This window comes from Pan troglodytes, chromosome 15, assembly GCF_028858775.2.
Source record: "Pan troglodytes isolate AG18354 chromosome 15, NHGRI_mPanTro3-v2.0_pri, whole genome shotgun sequence".
Lineage (NCBI taxonomy): Eukaryota > Metazoa > Chordata > Mammalia > Primates > Hominidae > Pan > Pan troglodytes.
The window spans coordinates 91,470,682-91,493,358 of NC_072413.2; the positions used below are offsets into that span (position 1 = coordinate 91,470,682).

At 37.5% G+C, this 22,677-nt stretch overlaps 1 protein-coding gene across 20 annotated transcripts in view; it reads left to right on the forward strand.

Moving 5' to 3' along the window:
• Nucleotides 1–22,677, forward strand: part of UNC79 (unc-79 homolog, NALCN channel complex subunit) — a 374,208-nt gene that overhangs the window by 128,579 nt on the left and 222,952 nt on the right. For 17 of the 20 annotated variants that reach the window (XM_054666247.2, XM_054666242.2, XM_054666248.2 and 14 more), the window contains 3 exons: nt 5,523–5,643; nt 11,936–12,240; nt 15,409–15,579. In XM_054666247.2, coding sequence (XP_054522222.1) covers nt 5,523–5,643; nt 11,936–12,240; nt 15,409–15,579 — 597 coding nt within the window. Of the gene's footprint in view, nt 1–4,553; nt 4,756–5,522; nt 5,644–11,935; nt 12,241–15,408; nt 15,580–22,677 lie in introns of all 20 variants that reach the window. The other 3 variants (XM_063793093.1, XM_054666251.2, XM_009428335.5) reach the window with 2 other exon arrangements.

A 22,677-nucleotide genomic window follows, 5' to 3' on the forward strand; every position in this document is an offset into this window, starting at 1 on the left:
TGGCCAACATGGTGAAACCCCGGCTCTACTAAAAATACAAAATTAGCCAGATGTGGTGACCGGCACCTGTAATCCCAGCTACTGGCAGGGCTCAGGCAGGAGAATCACGTGAGCCTGGGAGGTGGAGGTTGCAGTGAGCGGAGATCGGGCCACTGCACCCCAGGTTGGGTGACAGAGCAAGACTCTGTCTCAAAAAACAAAACAAAACAAAACACACACACAACAGTGTCTGGCTCTTGTGTCACGACGTTAGGTTGGAAGATAGGCAGGGACTTTGACCACACTAAGGAGGATTTGGGATTTTGTCCTGAAGACAGTGGGCAGCCCCTGAAGGACTTTGAGCAGTGGTTACTGTTTATGACTGTATGAAGCAGTTTATAATTTAAAAAGATCTGTTTGGCTGCTCTGAGGAGAAGGAGTGGAGAGAGGCAAGAAGAAATCTGAAAAATGAGTTAGGAGGCTGTTAGACTTGATCAGGAAATGCTGCTGCTGAGTAATGACAGTGACGATAAAGAACAGAAGACAGTTGGGAGATGTATTTGATAGGATTTAGTGATAAGACTTAGTGATTAATAGGACTTAGTAATGGATTGGATTAGAGGAGTGAGGTACGGCGGGGAATAGGGTCTGTCAAGGATGAGCTTTAGAATGCTTTGCTTGAGTGACTTGGTGGATTACACAGATGGTGGAGTAGGTTTCTTTCTTGGGGGAAGGGAGACCTAAGAGTCAATGTCAGACATGTTTTCTTTGAGATATTTATAAGATTCCCAAGTGGAGAAATTGAATCGATGAGGCCTGTTATTCACAACAGCTACCCACCTGGGATGGAGACAGACCTTTCAGAGCAGTTGGCCCCTGGATGGTCCTGACAGTCCTGTGGATGGATGGGATTGCCTATGGAGAGAATATTGAGAGAGAGGAACAGAGAGTCTAGGACTGAGCCCTGATGAATTCCAACACTTAGATATCAACTAATAGGGGGAAGTGGCAAAGCACTTGAAGAAGGATACGTTCCAGGGGAGGAAGAGCAGGGGAATGTGGGGTCTGGGACGCCAAGGGGAGAGAGTTTCAAGAAGGAGGGAGGGAGGGATTGACTGTACAGAATGCTCTGAAAAGCCTAGGAAAATGGTGATCGGAAAATGCCTGATGGATTGGCAATGTGGAGGCTCTAGATGATTGTGGGAAATGGATTCAGTGCAGTGGTGGATGTGGGAGCCAAACTGGAGTGAGTGGAAGGAGGAATAGAAAGTGACAGAGAGAGGAGAATGTGTGCACGACTCTTCATCATCTTGGCTCTGAAGGCAGAGGACCGTCGCTGGAGGGGAATGGAAAGGCAGGAGAGAGGTTTTTTCTTTCCCTTCGACAAGAGAGATTCTACAGTTTGTTTGAATCCTGGCAGGAATGATTTAGCAAAGGAGGAGAGATTAATTTCATAGGAGACACACTGATGGATGGAGAGCCCCAGTGAATGCTGGGATTGGTGTTTGACAGGACAAGGAAAGGAGCTGCTAGTAGGTTTTTGACATCTACTATTTAATATATGTGGAGTGTATACCAGGCACTGTGCAAAGTATCCACTCGCACCGTAATCACAATAGCACAGTAATCACAGTAGCCCTGTGAAGTTGATATAATTATCCCCATTTTACAGATGAGGAAATTGGGCTTAAGTGGAGATAGATCCAAGGCCTTAAGTCAGAACTGTTTGATTTCAGAGTTCATATCCTTAACTCTTACTGATAAGATTTCCTCGGGGCTGGGCGCTGTGGTTCATGCTTGTAATCCCAGCACTTTGGGAGGCGGAGGCGGGCGGATCACGAGGTCAGGAGATCGAGACCATACTGGCTAACACGGTGAAACCCCGTCTCTACTAAAATTACAAAAAATTAGTCGGGCGTGGTGGTGGGCACCTGTAGTTCCAGCTACTCGGGAGGCAGAGCTGGTAGTGAGCCGAGATCGTGCCACTGCACTCCAGCCTGGGCGACAGAGCGAGACTCCGTCTCAAAACAAAACAAAACAAAACAAAAAAAGATTTCCTCTATGATGGTGTATTAGTTTGCTTCAGCTGCCATAAAAGTACCACAGACTGGGTGGCTAAAACAACAGAAATGTATTTTCTCACAGTTCTGGAGGCTTGAAGTCTGAGATTGAGGTGTTGGCAGGTTTGGTTTCTCCTGAGGCCTCTCTCCTTGACTTGCAGATGGCTGCCTTCTCTCTCTGTCCTCACGCGGCCTTTCCTCTGTGTTCCCACATTTCTGGTATCTCTTATGTGTCCTAATCTCTTCTTAAAAGGACAGCAGTCAGATTGGATTAGGGTCCACCACCGAAACGGCCTCATTTTAACTTAATCACCCTTTTAAAGGCCTTATCTCTGGATACAGTCACATTTTGAGGTTAAGGTTTCAACATATGAATTCTAAGCGCCACAAAATTCAGTCAATAACAGATGGCTTTTTAAAGTATAAGGAAAGGGGTGGCCCCGGGGGGAGTTTTGAAGATAGTATAACTATAATTGAAGAGTGTAGAAGAAGGAGCTTACTAGAGAAATGTAGCCTTAGGGTCAGTTGAGGTTGAAGATCATTCATTTATATCTATTGGGCCCAATTATTCGAGCCTCCGCAGCAGCAGTCAGGTATATGTGTGGAGTAAAGAGGAACCCTGCTTTGATGAGGCTGCTGGATGCTCACATGGGCTTATTAACCAGCCAAATGACCACCTCTCGTGCACAAAATTGAACTGTAAATGAGTTTTATTCACATCCTTGGCACAAGTACAAATTACTATTTGTCATGGACCTTTTTGGCTGCTCTCAAGTTGTTGAAAACGTGGATGTTAAATCTATTACTGCTAAGATTTTGTTGCATTCACCAATGCACAAATTGGCTTGAACATTTTTTTCAATCTGTTCTAAAAATGGTCTTTCATGATTACTCACCACTCTCTTCCTCTTTCTCTATCCCACTTTCTTTCTTCCTTTTTTTTCTCCATCTTCACTTATCAACAATTTATTGAGTACCTACTAGGTGTCTGGCACTAAGGATGAAGAGTCCACAATCTATCGTATGTCTATATGCAGGTATATATGTGTATAGTGTACATATATATGCAGATATGTATACTCTCTATATATCCTAAAGACCTGAGTGATAAGTGCTGTTACTAAAGTATTAATTCATTTGTTCATTTAATCCTATGAATATATTGAGTCCCTACTAAGTGCCAGACAGTGTGTTAGGCTTGGGATAGAGCCATGAGTAAGGTATAGTTTCTGCCCTTAAGAAATTTACAAGCTGGTATAGAAAAACAAGCAGGTAAGTACACAGAGACAATGCAATATGACTTTTGTAACATTATAAGATCTCAAAGAAAAAAGTGACTCTTGTCTCTGCTTTGCTGTGCATATTTGGGTACCTGTGGAAAGGAGCTATTGCTGCATTTTAATGAAAAGAGCTATAAAAAGAACATCCTTTCATTTCATAAACATTTTTGAATGCTTGTAATCATTGTGTAGTGATGGTTTTATAGCTCTTGAATTATGAGCAAGCCATTGAGTTGAGGGATTTGTGAGTTTTTTCCTCATTTGAACTTATTGTCCATACCCTGTACTATTATCAACTCCTTTTCTTAGGTGATGGAATGATTAATGGTATTCCTGAAATACTCTACAGAAACCTGCTGAATATTAAAACTTGAGAAAAGTCACAGTAATGCTTCATTACTGTGACAGTGGGTGAGCAGACAGCATGTGCTGGCCTAGCATATATCTCGGATATTTGGAACTTGGAACTATGCATTAATGTGGGGATTTTCTTGTAATATGGTTTTTGAAATATAATGAATAGCAGATCAAAAACACTGAGAAGGAAATGGACTTTTGTAGATTATGCAATCAAACTGTTTTCAAGTATCACCTATTATCTCAGGAAAAAAAGTTATTTACTCTCAAATATTTATGGAGTTAACTGAGATGATGTTTATAAACTTGTTGCTTTCTTTGGAGCTGATGTGTTACATAGACTCAAGGTATTATTATCTGCAATCTAGACTTATTTCTTTGGGAAAATGCTAACCATATTATGGAAATAGTTCAGGTAGTGGAAGAGAGAAAAGGCAAATCTGATAAATAGTGTATGTAGGATTTAGAATCAGTGATTAACCTGGTAACTGCTGGAAATTGCTTTGATGTCAAGCAGTGGACGTTCACATTCATGTGGATGTCACGTTCACGTGGACATAATTTCAGAATCATATTCTAGAGTGTGTCATAGTGGAAAGATCACTGGATTGGGATCAGGAAATCTAAGTACTAGTCTGGCTCTGCCATTGACCACCTATGTGCCTGATTTTCCCCATCTTTAAAAGGAAGTGGTTATGGGAAGAGGTCTCTAAGGTCCTTCCAGTTCTGATATTTTGTCATTCTCTGCTTCTACGTCCCACACTTATCAAAAGGATTTTGAGTTAGAATGCATCCAGGGGCTTATTTCCTTGGGTTATTGGGAACAGCAGGCCTTGCTTCTCCAGGACTTGATATGTCTTCTGTTAACTGCTGACAGTGAGCCATACCACCTAAAAGGCTCCCTTAAAGATTGAAAGGACAAATGGACAGTGTTGAGAACTCTGTGGAAGAGGAGACCAGAGAGACGTTGATCATCATGGCTCCTTGGGATTTGCAAAGAGGAATGACTAGAACGGGGTCCTTCACTACAGCCAGGTCAAAGGTCAGGTCAGGAATGTGGACAATGCTGGTGACTCCAGGTAGGTCTAGGAGGGTAAATAAATCTATTGAGTCCCTCCTGAATCTTGAGAAGATCTGGGCAGCCAAGCTCAGAAAGCTATTAGGAAGTCTCCTAATTTATGAGATTCTTTGGAAGAAAAATGTGACATTTATTTTTTACATTTTTATTAGTGCACGATCATTGTATTCTTACTTAACACTCATCATGTTAATCTACTCTTAACATATTCTCACAGCTAAAGCATTTACTAAACACACTTTCATGATCACATGTTGAGTTAATAATCTGACTTCAATTGATGCCATTGTGCAATGGACTCCCTATATTTTAGGATTTTTTGAGTGTTGTAGAAAGACTTTTCAGTTTTCTCCTTCAGTTTTAGTTAAGCAACATTAAATGTAATTCCTTGGCAGAGACTTATATCTATTATTATTTTGCTAATAATAAGCCAACTTGGGGGTGATTAGAAAACAATTTGGAGTACTGCTTTTCTTAGTGACAAAAACAAGCAATAGATAATTTGTGAATAGGATATTAAACCAGAAAACTAAGAATAATTTTGTGTGCCGAATACAATTAAAAGAAATTAAAAGTTTTTTTGTAATTGTTTCTATCATGGAATTCTATTAAAAATTTACTTATGTTTCTTAAAATACTGATTAAATTCTTGTTTGTAATCATTTTAAAAAATGACTGTATGCCTAATACATATTACAAGATGATTCTTCTCTTTCTTTTTCTTCTTCCTTTTTTTTTTTTTTTTTTTTTTTTTTTGCTTTTATCTAGTTGCTTCCAAGATCCGGTACTTGCAGGAATATCATAACCGGGTTCTCCACAACATTTATCCTGTACCATCAGGAACAGATATTGCAAACACCTTGAAATACTTTTCTCAGACCTTGTTAAGGTAAGCTTTACAATATCCTCTACTTTGAGAGAATTATTAGGTAGTATTGCTGAATTTATTGGGATCTAAATTTTTATTGAATTGCAAGTTTTAAAGGGCCTATGTTTTCTAGTGCTCTGCCAGAAGAGTCTGCACTCAAGTTCTCTGGGTGTATGTAGCAAATTGGATCCCAGGCCCAGCTGAAAAAGATTGGTTGCCTGGCTACTGCCTGCTTTCCCGCATTGAACATCTTTTCAGGGGATCTTTAAAATGATACAGTTCTATATTTGGCACTAATATAGAGTGGGATTAAAAGGATAGCCTACAATTGCTTAAAATTAATAATTGGAAACACTTTTGGTCTAAAAGCAATTCAGAATTATGTGGCATTTTAGGTTCATCATTAGCATTTTCTATTTCCCTAAGTGTAATATACAGTGATAATAGTTATTTTTAATTTGGGTAACACTTCACATGTTCAACATGCTTTGCCTTGATAATGAAATACTATGAAGGACAAGGGAAAAAAATAGGGCTCTTTTTCTTTTGTCTACTTTTACTGTAAGGTAGAGATAGGAGGGCCCTATTTGCTCCACGTATCTTGATTAAGAAAACAGAGCAAAGAAAGCTGAACTGTTCAAGTAAAGGCTCAGTTGTTTTCAGAAATAACATTGAAGAATTCAGAAGAACCTCACGTTCCATTAAATTCCAAGATGTGGTTTCTCCATTACCACAGTCTTCTCACTTCAAATCTGATTTTGGCAACACATAAATTGGCTTGGTACTGTTTCTTTTAGCTGTACAGAAGCAAAAATTTTGTAAGACAGATATTAGGAGAACACAAATTTGCAAAGACTAGTGGCACTGGAGTTTCTAGCAGTCGAAGGCTTTGCCACGGGAAAAGCTGAATGCTTTGTGGATGGAAGCTTCATGCGATCAAGTCAGCTACGAATCTTTTGCAGTCCTCCTATCTTTCTGTTCTTATTTTTTGAAATATCTTTCCTTCTTTAGAGTCCTTAGTGATCCTGTTCTATATTGAAGGGCTCCTGCTTATCAGATTCATACATTTCATACTTGCACGGTAAGGTTAGGACCTCTTACAGGATATTTTCCTTCTTCTCAAATTGTAGTGGAATAATTAGCCCAATTTTCATAGTGATCATCAGAAAAATTTATGAATCAAGGCATCCAATTCTGTTCTCTTGAATTCTTCTTTTGTCTTTGAGGCCCAAGTTCTCAATGGGAAACAGTTTCCTTTATGACAAATTCTGAAAGTTCTCAAAGCGAGAGACACTTTTCAGTAGGAAGCATGCTGAATTCCATTTGCCAGGAAACTGTAATATCCTAGTTGGCACCTCAGAGCTTGCTGCTTAGGTCTTAGTGATTGTGCCCAAGAGTTAAGGAATTTAAAATATTGAAAAGCCATGTTTGCAAGACGTAAAGATTCCATTTTCTTGAGCAGTGGACCATTAGAATATGATCATAGGTGGTAGTATTTTAGTGGTAAAACTGGTAGTTTGTTCAAGTAGCTTGTTGGAGAAGATCCTATGCAACTGAGCTGAGTTCATTTTCAAACAGAGGCAACATCAACATGTACTGCTAACGGTAATAGTAACAATTGCAACCATTTTTTTTAAAACTAGAAGTACAGAACTGTTGATACGTACATCCATAACAATCGTATTTGTACTTCTTCATTTTATTTATGCTATTAGAAAGTTCAAGACAGCCAGACATGGTGGCTGGCATCTATAATCCCAGCTGCTTGGGAGGCTGAGGTGGCAGATTAAAGGAAGTGCTTAGCACCAAGATTTGTCATCTTTTCAGAATTTAAGTGAATTTAAGTGGAGATAATGTTAGCAACTAGAAGTCTCAAACTTGAAGTTTGAGACCAGCCACAAGTTTGAGATCAGCCTGGACAACATAGTAAGACCCCATCTCTAAAAAAATTCTTTTAACAATTAGCCAGGTGTGGTGGCATGCACCTTTAGTCCAAGCTCCTCAGAAGCTGAGGGAGGAGGACTGCTTGACCCTAGGAGTTTGAAGCTGCAGTGAGCCTTGATTGCACCACTGTACTCCAGCCTGGGTGACAGAGCGACACCCTATCTCTAAGATAAATAAATAAATAAATTCAAAGACAAATAATATGGTCAAAGTATTTGGTGTCCAAGATTATTGGCAGTAAGATTTTCTACTACAAACAAGATTTTCTACTGCAAAATTATTATATATTGTTTAATATTATGAAAGCATTTAATATGATCTTTATGTTCAGAAGCACTTCTTGCTTTCAGAACTCAGGTTCTTGGGGAAAAATAACAAGAAGAAAGAATTAGAGATGAATTCTCACAAAGTAACTATTTATCTTTCTATGTGGATATTCTCAATGAAGTTAAAATGGTTTTTATTTGGTTAAAATATGCAACTTGAAATTTCAGCAGCTTCACTTGAGTCAGGGTTGCATTTTTGGAGCAATAGTTCACGGTATTTGTGCATGCATACAACTCTCATGATTTTAGTAGAGTTTTGTACCTATTTCAAAAGGCAGAAATTAGCTTAGACATTTAACTTCGATTTATTTAATTCGTAGGAGGGGAGAGATTGTATGTTACCATAGTTGACTATAAAATCAGTTGAAGAGTCCACATATGTCCACTTGGCTCATAATTAGACTCAAATTTGTGTTCATGGGCATTCCTTAAACTCTAGTAGTGGAAGGTGAGTCCTGCATGTTATTTAGCTTGCTAGCCCTTGTGTCTGGAGCAGTGTTTAACCCAGAGAAGGGGATCAGTAAATGTTTGTTGAATTGAATTGAGTTGACTTTAGTCCAAATTTCATCCAGCGTTGGAATCCTTCTAGTTAATGCTATTTACTTAATCTAGTGGTGACCTGGGGTCTGGTAAAGTTACATCTGAGTGCCGAGTTGTACTCATTTTAATTTAGCAGATACCTAAGTTTGGCAGTGAGCAACACACAACTTCAGAGTTTAGTTTTTTGTTTGCTTTTAGCATTAGAAGTAACTACCAAGACCATCTAGTTTAATATCCCCTCACTGCTACATGGGAGGGAGTCTGTTCTTTTTATATTGGAAACATCCTGTGGCCATATTTTCAACAGCGAAGGTCTTTAAGAATCTTGCTTTTTACCTGGCAGGACATTTAAAGGATCCTAGTCTTCTTCCTGTGTCAAACATTCTTTTGGAATTTCTTCCCCCAGATCTCTCTTCTGGTGATGTTTAGGCTGCTAGCATGTAAAATCTTTTAACGAAATTACATTTGGGGAAAGCTGCTTGCTGCTATTTAGAAAATGCCTAATATGTTATAAAAATGGATTGTAGATGCAGCATAATAATCTTAATTGAATTGTAATTTCCAGTTGCTTAGGAAGAATATATGTATATATCCACCATGTTATTGGTTAAGTCATGGAGTAACTTTAGAGCATTGCATAATGAAGTAAATTTTGTTAAGTACATAGATTCAACTCAAATGTCAACATTCCTAATCTTAAAGGAAGTTTGTTTGACATATTAATTTTCTGTGCTATACATACCTCAGGGCAACTTCTCATCTTTCCTCACACCAACAGAGGTCTTCCTCTCTTGATGCTGAAAGTCAATGGTTGATAAAGAGAATCTCAGGAGGAAAAGGGAAAGGTGAAAAGCTGGCTGCAGAGTCAAACTCTTCTGAGCAGGGCATTCTTAATATTCATTTTGGTTGGGTTTACAGAACTCTGGGAAAGAATTTCAGGTGGGGAAAATGGTTTTATCAGCTCCCAAGTTAGGCAGTTTGGTTGGGGAAATACTTTTTTTTTTTTCTGAATAAACTTCACAAAACATCATAAAATCACAATGCATTGTACATTTATTCATGAGCCCTTCTTAAGTTTTTCCACAAATGAAAACATTTCCTTACATTGAGACATGAATGGTAATTTAAAACTGGTTTCATGGATGACTCATTTTCAGCCATTTTTTTTCTCAACCTCACCGAATTCTCAAATCTAAAGGCAGTGAGAGAGAAATTTTACTGTTTTCATGCTGACATTCTTCCCTCCCTGCATGTATGAAGCTGTTGTTGCTATCATTTGGGAACCCCACATATACAGGAAGGGAAAAATATCAAAGTAGAGTCTCCAAAGTATTTGTTAACTGACATCATACTTTGGAAAAATACTAAGGTATATTTGAAAAAATAATGTGTTTATTTCCCCCACCAAGAAGTTTAATCAGAGCATTGCACTTAATTTAAAGCATAGCATTAATTTATGGTATTCAGCTATTTTTATTTTCTAAGGCAAAATGTTGTTCTCCTTATACCACTTCTATAAGATTCACATTTTGTAATTTTGAAAAGATGCCAATAGTAGGTTAATTTAGGGCCGAAGTTTGGGAAATAATATCTCTGACTTATAGCCATTGTGATTCTAGAGGAATTTTCAGTGGGATTAGAATCCTACAGGATTAAAACAGATTTTTGGTGACTGGGTTTATCAAGAATATAACATTAATAAAGGTGGTATTCTTAGGAATAATTGAGTCATGTGAGAAAAGTATAAAGTCTGATGAAAAATCTGATGGCATTTATAATAGATACAGTCAGGTGGTAACTGGAATATTGATATTATCCCATTGTAAAGTATAAGCTTACAAAGTCAAATACATCACACACAAAAAGGTAAATTAAATCCCTTTAAATTACAAAAAAAATCTTAAGTTATTTATTGATAAGAAGTATTACATAAGTATTCTGAAATTATTTTCATTATTATCAATTGTTTTCCCCTGGACATTGGGTAACAGAAGACAAAGGAAATCGAGGTAAATTAGGCACATGGAAAATACAAAGCATGTAGTCATTTTTCTTACATTGTAACATATTTTGCACTAAGAGCAAATAATAAAAATAAATGCAAACTTGATAGAGCAAGCATGCTTGACACTAACCAATTCTTGACATCACTGTAAAATTGTAAATGTAATATCATTAACTAAGAACTTAGTAATGTTTGATGCACATAGAGCAACTGTAAAACAAGGTTATTTTTATGTAATGAACCATTTATAAACTGTTATCTACTTGGACTAACATAAGTGTACTATATAAAAGCACTTTGCAAGTGCGCAGATATTATCATTCTAATGTATAGCTATTGTCTTTAATGCTAAATAGTATAACCTAATTTTACAAAACCTAAACATTTTTCTAAGCAGTAACTTCTTCTATTTTTAAATTAACAACTTTTCTGCTTTATCACTTTTACCAAAAAGGTTTTTATTTTAAAATTAAGGCTAAAAGAAAACCAATTTATTTTTAGAATTTATTTTTATTCCCATTAATTTTTTTAACTTTCTAAATTATCTTTCCTTTAGTCTTTAGTGAGTTTTGTTGAATAATAACGTAAGTAGCAGCAGTAATATATGAAATCTTACTGTATGATGTGCAGCTATATGACAGATACTGCTTGCTTAGTCGTTAGGATTTTGAAGGTAACTATTTAATAAACCACTGTTTGTATTCATAAAATAAAATGTTTCCTCCCCAACATGCAAAATTTAAAAAACACACATAAATAACCATTATCATTAGTTCACAAACATATGCTATGGACCATCAACTATATATTATTTTATAGCTTTTCCAATGTAGTTTAGCTAACATTTTAGAAATATGTATTATTTCTAAATTCATATGCCTGTTTAAACTTCATTATCTCAAATGATACTGACAGAATGTCATGAAACAGTATCATAATATACATATAGACATTATTTTGATGCAATAAACATGTGATTTTTAAGACTTTCTTAATAAACACACATGTTTATTCTTTGCTGAAACATGTTTCTGCAAGTGCCATACCTATATTTTGCAAGTTCCTATTTACCTGATGAAGACAGTCTTGCTGAAAATGTCTTTTCCTTTGAAAGCTCCTTGTAATTAGGAATAAGAGCCCTTACTCATTAGACAAAGCCGTTGTTTTTTTTCCCCAGGAAACCTCTTCTTCACCAAATTGCTAAACTGTAAAACATGGGTTTGGCACTGAAACATGCATTTTTATATTTTTGCTCCTTACTAACCAGATAACACATGAGATGCAATGAGACTTCCACAAAGTAAACCTTGTATTATTGGTACCTCTGAGCACGAAGCTATGTGACCAGTACTAGACTGGTAGACCCTGCTGGCGTGGCAATTGCATCTTATGTGGAATGTATCTGGTGTTTTATTATTTGTTTTAGAGTGTCATTTCAATGTAATGTGCTGTTCTTTGTGTCTTTGTTGTCTCTTTTTTTTCTTTGTCCCCCCAACAGCATTTTGTCCCGCACAGGGAAGAAGGAAAACCAAGATGCCTCCAATTTGACAGTGCCCATGACCATGTGTCTTTTTCCTGTGCCATTCCCACTCACCCCATCTCTAAGACCGCAGGTCAGTTCCATCAACCCTACTGTTACTCGCTCCCTCCTTTACAGCGTCCTGCGAGATGCTCCCTCAGAACGCGGCCCGCAAAGTCGTGATGCTCAGTTGTCAGACTACCCTTCTTTGGACTACCAAGGCCTCTACGTGACTTTGGTGACTCTCCTGGATCTAGTTCCTTTACTACAGCACGGCCAACACGGTGAGCACTTAGCTGAAACCTTTGGAAATGTACGTGGATGCTTATGAATGTATATGATGCTGAGCAAGGGGCTTGGAGATGGTCACTGTTGTAATCAATCACCTGAAAGGGCTTTGTGTGGCTAGAAGCACTACACTGAAACTTCATTATGGTGCTTCCCATACTATTATTTTACACTGTTTTATTGCCAGAGGGATGTTATCCAAGTGGAGTATTGGGGGAGAATGGGGCTGGAGAAAGGAGGAAGATGTACAACAAGAAATTTTCTCTTCTTTCCTGATCAGTTATCATGAGGACTCTTGTTGAAATTATGAGGGGGGAGATAAGATTTTAAAACTGTCACCCAGAAAATTAAGAAGTAGAGCATGAAGAGCAGGCTATAATCCACTGACTGATTCTGTAATTTTTGAGGGAGCAAATTCTCTAGGACCCATTTTTTCCTGTCTCTTTAATAAAGTCAGGAGGTTAGATGAGAAGTAATCTCTAAGAACTCTTCCAAATGTAAACAACAATCAATAGTTATTACAAAATGTTGTATCAAAATGTAGATATAGTATATAGTGGCGCTGTATGCTGTGTTCAGCATATGGTATTAGTGGTGCTGTGTGCTATTTGCAGTATGTATACAATATATGATATTAGTGGTGCTTAGAATAGAAGTCTAAGAGCCTGCTTCTTTTCTTAACTCTTCCCCCTTTCTACTCTGTGTCCTTAGCCAGTTTCATTATCTTGGTTGCTTACCAAATTCTCCTAACCTGTAAAAATGGGAGAATCAAATGAAAAACAATGCAATAAGAAAAGGGATTTCTGCAGGTAATGCACTTTAAAACATTAGTTATCTTAACTTCAAAACTCTGATAATTTGGTCCCTGAAAGTATGATAACCAAAGTTTCACTGTACAGAAAAATTTGAATTTTGGAAAATAAGTGGGTAGTGGGGGTTATTTTGTCTTTTAGTTATGGCTAACTCCCCTAAGAGAATTCTTGATGGTTTATTTAGTACAATGTGTTCATAATATTAAAAGTTTAAAAATCTACGGAGATAAAAATGATGAAATAATGACTATTGGATTTGTTTTTTCTTACATTTACAATTCTGTGTTATGGTGAATGTAAAAGGTATAGAAATTTGTAAAGTTGCTTTTTGTATAATTCTGTAGCTGTCTTAAGCCTAGCCACTTCTGCTGTGATCCTCTGCCAGCTCTGAACTTAAATGAGAGGATTCTTAACATAAGACTGCCAGAGCTTACTATGCTGATGAGCTTGTCAGTGCGTCTCCTTCGTGACTACTAGTCCTGAACTCACCTGGGACTTGCCTGGTCCTGGGTTGGTCCACTGTGTTAGGGGAGCTGCCCGTTATCTTCAAAGCCCCTTGATTAAGATAAAGGCATTAAATTTGGTAAATTGCAATCTGTATAATTGCAATTAATGTGTAAATTGTGACGATTTCAGGGGAGATGATTTGTATTTTTGCTCTTGTACCTGCGGCTGTTTTGTGACTTTGTGACATTGTTATTTAGCTATCGTGTTCTTGTTCTGCATGATAGAGCTTAGAAGGTAGGAAAAAACTCAGTAGATCAATCTAATGAATGGTTCAGAGAAAGAATACGGCATTGTTTCTTGAAGCATGGTCTGAAAAACATCGGAATCACCGAGGGAGTTTGTAACATGGAATTCTGGTCCCACCCGGGGACTTGTTACTAAGAATCACTGAGAGGTGGGGCCTGAGGATCTGAATTTTTAGCAAGATCCTTGTGGACGCTTCTTTTGCATAGACTTTGAGAGCCGCTGCACTAAGACCGGAGACTGTGTCTTGCTGCTGGGTCTGGGTGGAGCACAGGAAGAGCACTAGGCAACGGTTTTGTCGCAGTTCAACTGCTAACTCTCAGGTGACCCTGAACAATCACCTCTCTCCGGACCTCAGTTTCCTTATATGAAAAATACTCCAGTTGGGCTCCTTTCAGAGCTAATGTTCTGTAATTAGGCTAAAAGGCTCAGCAAAAGCAGCTGAGGTGTCTTGTATGCACAGCTTTGGTTAATTCTTAGTAAAACACCTGTGGATTTTCCATTTCATTCATTTGAGCTCAAGGTTGACTGACTCTGGCCCTCTAGTGTGCACTGTGGCCACATCCTTTCTGTTGTTAGCTGATGTGCCTGTTAAGATGGCATATTAATTCTAACGACAATCAGAAATAACATTAGGAACCCAAAGAAGGTACATCTGCTGCAAAACAAAGAAAGAAGAGTCTAGTACTTTTCTGTTATAATGAATACAAAAGTGATCCAAGTCTTCATCATCAAACCTTGGCTGATGGCCTGTATTTTGGGAAGTCCAGGAATACACAAATGTACATTTAGTGTGATGGGATTTGGCCTACATGCATTCTAAAGCTAAATAGTTATGGTTTTGTTGCATCTCCTTTATTTTTATTCTTGTGCAGGTAATAATAATAGTAACTGTTAATATTAATAATAACAGCTAATATTTGTGGAGCACACAGTATGTGCTATGCTAAGGACTTTACATTTATCTCATTAAAACGTCCTAACAATCCTTCTAATGAAGTGAGGTAGGTATTGTTATGATCCCTGTTTAAAGATGTTGTTAGAAAGATTATTATTAGGTAGCACTTCCTCCCATGATCATTGATGACTCAATGCACAGGGTCATGTAGCACCAGCTTACGGCTTCCGTTGTTTGGTGCTTGCTGAAATTGCTGCTCGGCTGAAGGTTGCAAATTACCTCATTGCCCAACACTCCAGATGGTTTGATTGATGGAGCAGAAATAGCCTGGTTTTATTTCTGATACTGCCCTTGACTTTTCTAAAACTTCTATTGTGCAAATCATCTAACTTCTTGTGCCTCAGTTATCTTGTGTAGAATGTAGTAATACAAATACCAAGTATTATTGAAGATTGAGAAAGTGTGGAGGAAAAATGCATGTAATGGTTATTTATATTTCTTAACATATTCATTCATCAGTCATTTATTGACCAATTACTGTATACATAGTACCCTATCAAACATTATGTTTCATAACACTTAATAGAGATGGAGCACTAGTTGCTTATAACTTAAACCAGTTCATTAAAGCTTAAAATGTAAAGTTAGCATATTTTGTTAATTGCAAAATATTCAGTGATTGATTACTCAATTTTGTTTTGTAGATCTTGGACAGTCGATATTTTATACAACTACATGTTTGCTACCTTTTCTCAATGATGATATTCTGAGTACTTTGCCCTACACGATGATATCAACGTTAGCTACCTTTCCTCCATTTCTGCACAAGGATATCATTGAATATCTTAGCACATCTTTTCTACCAATGGCTATATGTAAGTCCAATCTTACCTAATACTAGATTATTTTTATGTATGATATGAATGGAAATTGCTTTTGCTGTTATAGGCTCTAGGTTTTCGAGATTATAATGGAATCACTTGATATATACAGGAGCTACGATTTAAATTCAGTCACTTTAGCATGGATATTATGGTGAAAGTCAAAGAAATGAAAGGCGTTAGGGCTTAAAATTGTTTTATTCAGACTGTTTGATCTTATAGAATAGAAAAAAAGAACATATCAAGGCAGTCTAGATTTCCTATGTATAAATTACAGTATATTTTACCACTTTAGAAAAAAGATGGGGAAAGTATTTTCTCAGATGCAGAAATTCCTATCTTTTGGCTTTGAAGGCAGTAGGATCTAATAGGAAGAGCATTAGATAGTCAGGTTGTGTAAATTCTGGTCCCAGCTCTGCCTCTAATCTGGGCAGCTCACATAGTTGAAACATCATCTACAGAGTGACGAACCCATCAGCTTTCCCTTATAGAGGTATCGTGTCGATAAAGTGACTAGAAATTTATGAAAACACTGAAAAAAGCTAAAGCTTGCAAGTCACGTGCAATGTATGATTATAAACATAAAACTGATTTGAATCCTGTTTCACTTCTGTAGACTTAATCTTACAGGCTTTCCAGACATGTGCACAAAGAGAAAAAAATATTGCATTGTGGTTTTTATGATCAAAATCATTTTCAAGTATTTTTTAAAGAAATGGATTATGGATTAATCTATGTTTCAGTGGGAAATCCGAAAAGATTGTGGATTTAGGAGTCAAACGTCGGGATCCAAATCATAGCTCTTCCACCTACTAGCTATATGACTTTAGGCAAATTACCCAACTTTCTGTTTCTTTCCTATAAAATAATAATAATAATAATAGCTGCCTCATGAAGTTGTGGGATAATTAAGATGGTTAACTTGGAACATTGGTAAAATGCTAGCACGATGCCTGGTATGCAGTAAGTGTCAGCTTGCTTCTCGCCTTCTCTCAACTCTTGTTTTAGAAAAATACTTTCGTTGGTTACATTCAACTCCTAGTGATCATTATTCACATTTTAATTTTATGTACTTACGATCTTATTAAAGTTGTTGCTCTGTAATAACAATTGGTAACCATATATATCTTTTGAGCTACACTTGCTTATTTTTACAATCAAGTTTAATGTTAGCTATGGAATTGTACTTTTCATGTCTTTCAGCAAAGAGTTTGACTTCTCCCTAAATTATATAGCAATTCAAAAAAATTAGACTGATCATACCATTCAAGTAATACAATATTTGATCATTCTCTTCTTTTGTTCTTACTGACAAGTACTCATTTCTTGATATCGTTTTAGAATTGCATAGCCATATCTTTAAAATAAGTGATGTTAACTGTTAAACTTAGGCATAAGAATTTTTGGTTTTTTGAAGCATAACAGATGAGGCTGTTTCCTTCCTTCCTTCCTTCCTTCTTTCCTTCCTTCCTTTCCTTCTTTCCTCCTTCCCTCCCTTTCTCCCTCCCTCCATTCTTCCCTTCCTCCCTTCGTCCCTTCTTTTTTTCTTTAGTTTTTTGAGATGGAATAACACTCTGTCACCCAGGCAGAAGTGCAGTGGTGCAGTTTTGGCTCACTATAACCTCTGCCTCCTGAGTTCAAGTGATTCTCCTGCCTCAGCCTCCCAAATAGCTGGGACTACAGGCACGAGCCACCAAGCCCAGCTAATTTTTGTATTTTTAGTAGAGATGGGGTTTTGCCATGTTGGCCAGGCTGGTCTCAAACTCCTGACCTCAGGTGATCCACCCGCCTCAGCCTCCCAAAGTGCTGGGATTACAGGCGTGAGCCACCGCACCTGGCTTCCTCCTTCCCTTCCTCCCTTCCTCTCTCTCTCTCTCTCTTTTCTTTTCTTTTTTGATATAGGGTCTTATTCTGTTGCCTGGGCTGGAGTGCAGTGGCACAGTCATAGCTCACTGCAGCCTCAAACTCCTCGGCTTAAGCGATCCTTTTGCCTTAGGCTCCCAAGTAGGGTGTGAAGGCCTCTACCACCATGCCCAGCTAATTAAAAAATTTTTTTTGTAGAGATGGGGTCTCACTATGTTTCCCAGGCTGATCTTAAATTCCCGGCCTCAAGTGATCCTCTTGCCTCAGGCTCCAAAGTGCTGGGAGGTGATAGTGGGATTAATGAGGAGGCTGTAGCTTTCTAACAATTAATCTAATTCACTAACTCCCTCCTTCTGAGGAATAAGTTAATAGTTATGGGAGAGGTGTTGAAAATATCAGGCCTCTGAAGTTACATTTAAGATTGATCAAGTATTGTGATAGCTGACAATTTGTTTCTTTACACTTGATTATTAATTTCTACTTAATTAGAAACACAGATCCCAAAACATGCCATGTAGTCACGTTAGAATTCTTACTTACATAAATGTACGAACCTTGGCAACTGAGGAGAATAAAACAGTAAGTTGAGTTTACAAAATTTGTGTATATTTTAATGTTTATTAGAGGAGTAACTTGGCATTTATTTGAAGGTATGAACAAGTCACTTCATGTTCCCAAGGTCCCATTTTTTTAACTATAAAGAAAGGGTTTGAAAAAAATGTTCAGTCTCGAAGATTACTTCTGGCGTACTAATTCTAGTTTAAGTAACATCAATATTATTTTATGTAAGAGGCACGTATTGTCCTCTAACCTAGTTGTTGGTCTACTTCATGTGTTTATTTTGTTGCTCTGGTTTTAGTCTTTTGGCTTTGACTTTCCTTTCTCATAATCATTCCTGTGGTTCAATAATAGCCAATATTTGTCATCTTTAAGTCTTTGAAAATAAATTGTAGTACCAACCTTTACAGCCAAATTCGATTACACCATTCAGGTGTTTCCTTTGTACTTGTTATTTCATGAGTATACAAAGACATAGATCCAAAACCAGAAGGATATAGTTTCAGATTAATCATGTTAAAATGGACTGATGTGAGAATGTGTGTCCGTGTGTCGTATTCATGTTTTTTCTATTTTTTTGGTAGTTGTTTTGGTGTCTAGAAATTGTGACCAAAACAAGACAAGAGCGCATAACTTCTTGCAGAATATTTTTATTTCAGGACTGAGATGTTAGGATGAAGGATATTGTATGTCCTGAGTACTTGATAAAGTCTTTAAGACAAAAAGGCTTTTTGGTGTGGTGTTCCTAATGTCAGATGGAAAACATGAACTGCTTTTCAGGTATAAAATCATTCTATCATTAAGAACCTAGAAGATAAAGTTCTGATCTTTGAAGTGGACCTAATGAGGTATTGCAGCTCTTCAGAGTAAGAGGCCAGCATGTATATCAGAGATTTCCTCCTTACCATTCTTGTCAATAAACCAAGTGCTGGACTTTTATTTTAGAATGAGTCCTTTTAAGGTTCTGCAGAGCAAACTTCAACTTACTTATTGTGAAATTTTCCTTTGACATAGCTTTTCTTTTTAACTCCTTCCATAAATAAAATATATTTCTCTTTATTCCAAATGTGCTCAATATGCTTTGTTTATAAAAAATATATTAAAGGAGTTACTAAGAATTGAGAAAGTCATTTGCATGTCACCATGGAAACCTCTCTTTTTCCAATAAAGGATCTGTGATTTGTGGACTGAATTGAAATATGGAGGTTTGGGAGATGATGGCTTTGGCAGAGAAGAGAAAGAGCTGATTCCAAGTGAACATTGATTGATGCAGGCTATGTTATTGTAAAGATGATAATAAAGCTGAACAATTATATCAGCTTAAGATATAATTGTTTAAGATTATTCTAACGTATCCTAGTATCCCAGACTATGCGGTCTCATCTAGTTCCCTTTTCCACCTTAAATTTTCTCAAAAAGTCACTTACCTTCAGGGAAAATAAAGGTTCATTTAAATCTTAAGGGCATTATCTTAAAGGCAATTGCGTGACTTACCATTTTTTGTTCTGTTCCTACTACTACAGAGGGTGCATGTTATGTTTCTATAACCTTCCAAAGACTAATAACACATAGAAAAAACAGTAACAATGCAAAATATTGATGATATTTAAATAATCTTTAATATATGCAGTCTGTTTTATTAGCTACTGGTTGTTTTTCTAAGATGGGTTTCCCTATATACTTTGAGAGTTTTATTGCTGAGTCATGGGAAATGTTTTGAAATAGAAATCCAGAAGAGCTGAGTTATAATCCTTCAACTATTGGCAAATCTCCTAACCTCATGGAACTTTGGTTTCCTTAGCTGTAAAATAGTGATTAAGGATAACTTCCTGTGTCTACATCCCATGTTTGTTGTGAAGACCATGGAATAATGTATGAGAATAGCCTTAAAATATCATGTGATATTATGCACGTGTATATCAGGCCAAATGCATAGTCAAATCACAGACATGTTAAATCCCATTGCAACTCATTCCAATACTTAGTTGAAATTCACACATTGTCCTGAAATTTCATCATCTTAAATATTGCTTGAGGTAAGAGGCCATCTGCTGGGGCTTGGCAACTTTTTCTTCCAGAGTTTGTTGTATAATAAAAATAATGATTGTAGCAGTTTTTGGATTCACAGAATCTGACAGACCACTTCCACAGTGTTGATGGGCATTCTGTCCATGACTTTTCATTAATCTATAATTCTGCAAATATTTTAATGCTGTGTAGGCTTCCAGGTCACGTTGTCTTGGTCTTCCCTTTATGTTTAACTGATAATGCCCTTCTGAAGGCATGGACATCTTATGCTTAAACCCTATCTCATGGAACACAATTACCTCTGCTCACACAAGTAGGAGGCCCGCGTAGAGGTGAGACCGCTTTTTAATCCAGGCAGTGCAGTCTGGCAGAATACAGGAAATGGTTCTGTCACATTGAAAAACTTACACCATAATGTGTTTCTTCCTTCCAGGTGTCTCCTTTACTTTCACCCTTTAGACAAGTATAAAGCCACTGGAATTCATTTCAGTATATCCCCATTCAGGCCACTTCTTACCACCAGCTTTCATTGGGGCCAGTCCAGTAGCTTCCGAACTGGTCTCCCTGCTTCCCATTTTAGCCCTCCTACCTTCTGCTCTCCATCAAAAAGCCAGAGCTATCCTCCAAACATGTAAATCAGATCATGCCACTTCCTTCAGCAAAACCGTCTAGCTTCCCGTCACTCTTACAAATCAAATTCAGTGCCCTTCCTTAGCTCACAGGCCCTCTATGACCTGACCCTTGACTACCTTCCTGTTTCAATCACTACATCTCCTTGTCTTCACTCTGTTCCAGGAGCCTTGGCCTTTCTGCAGTTTCACAAAGGCACCACACTTTTGCTTTTGCTCCATGCTTTATTCTCTGTCTTCAAAGTCCTTCTCCCAAATGGTCTCATGATTATTTGCTTCCTTACATTCTTTAGGTTCAAGCTCAAGTACATCTTTCAAGATGCCCTTCCTTACCCTCTGGCTAAAACAGGACCTTCCATCACTTTCTCTTTATTCCCTTGCACTGCTTCCATTTTGCCACAAATACCTGTTTGCCCTTTCTTGTAGAATAGCGCTGTCTACAGAACTTCCTGTAATGATGGAATGTTCCATAAAAACATTAAAAATTTTGTGCTGTCCAGTAGAGTAGCCACTAGCCCTGTGTGGCTACTAAGCTCTTAAAATGTGTCCAGTGAGACTGAGGAATGGAATTTTTAATATTATTTAATTTTAATTAAATTTAAATAGCCACGTGTGACTAGTGGTCACCATATCAGGTAACACAGCTCTAGCATCTAGGATCCATAAGGACAAAGACCTGTCTGTCTTTTTTTTTTTTTTAATTATACTTCAAGTTCTAGGGTACATATGCACAATATGCAGGTTTGTTACATATGTATACATGTGCCATGTTGGTGTGCTGCCATGTTGGAGTCCCATTAACTCATCATTTACATTAGGTATATCACCTAATGCTATCCCTCCCCCCTCCCCCAACCCCACGACACATGAGAGGCCCCTGTGTGTGATGTTCCCCATCCTGGGTCCAGGTGTTCTCACTGTTCAATTCCCACCTATGAGTGAGAACATGCGGTGTTTGGTTTTCTGTCCTTGTGATAGTTTGCTCAGAATGATGGTTTCCAGCTTCATCTGTGTCCCTACAAAGGGCATGAACTCATCCTTTTTTATGGCTGCATAGTATTCCATGGTGTATATGTGCCACATTTTCTTAATCCAGTCTATCATTGATGGACATTTGGGTTGGTTCCAAGTCTTTGCTATTATGAATAGTGCCACAACAAACATACCTGTGCATGTGTCTTTATAGCAGCATGATTTATAATCCTTTGGGTATATACCCAGTAATGGGATCAAGGATTTCTAGTTCGAGATCCTTGAGGAATCACCACACTGTCTTCCACAATGGTTGAACTAGTTTACAGTCCCACCAACAGTGTAAAAGTGTTCCTATTTCTCCACATCCTCTCCAGCACCTGTTGTTTCCTGACTTTTTAATGATGACTTGTCTGTTTTTAGCACTGTATCCCCAGGACCTAGAACAATGTTTAGTATACAGGAAGTACTGACCAAAAAAGTTGTTGAAGTTAATAAGTGACTAGAGCATTAGCTATGAAATCAAGTGACTTGGCCTGCAGTCCCAATGATTAGGTTGGTGCTGTCATGCAAATAACTTGATGATCTCTCTTTCATAAAATGGCTTTTCCTATATAATTCCTCTTTTGGATGATAGTCATATAAGAGCTGTACATAATAATATATTCAGAACTACAAAATGCAGGAACATATTAAGGCATTGTTACTATTCCTGGAGGGAGGAGATCATGGTAATGATTGTTCTGGTGATGCTGGGAGGATAGGGAATAGGACTGAGAACTTTTAATTGTATTTCCTGAGCACAATATTAAATGCAAAATTTTCTTATTTTGATTAATTATCTTCTCCCTTCTATTGTTTATAGTCTTGGCTTTTTACACCCTCATGGGGACAAGCTGCACATCTGTTTACATCATGCCTTTTTAACAAGATTCAATAAATGATGTGTGCCTGTGCATGTTTATTAAATTAGAATTGCAATGATTTTATTCAGTCTGTTAGAAGGCTAGGAAATTGTAAGGCACCGTCTGTTTATGTAAGT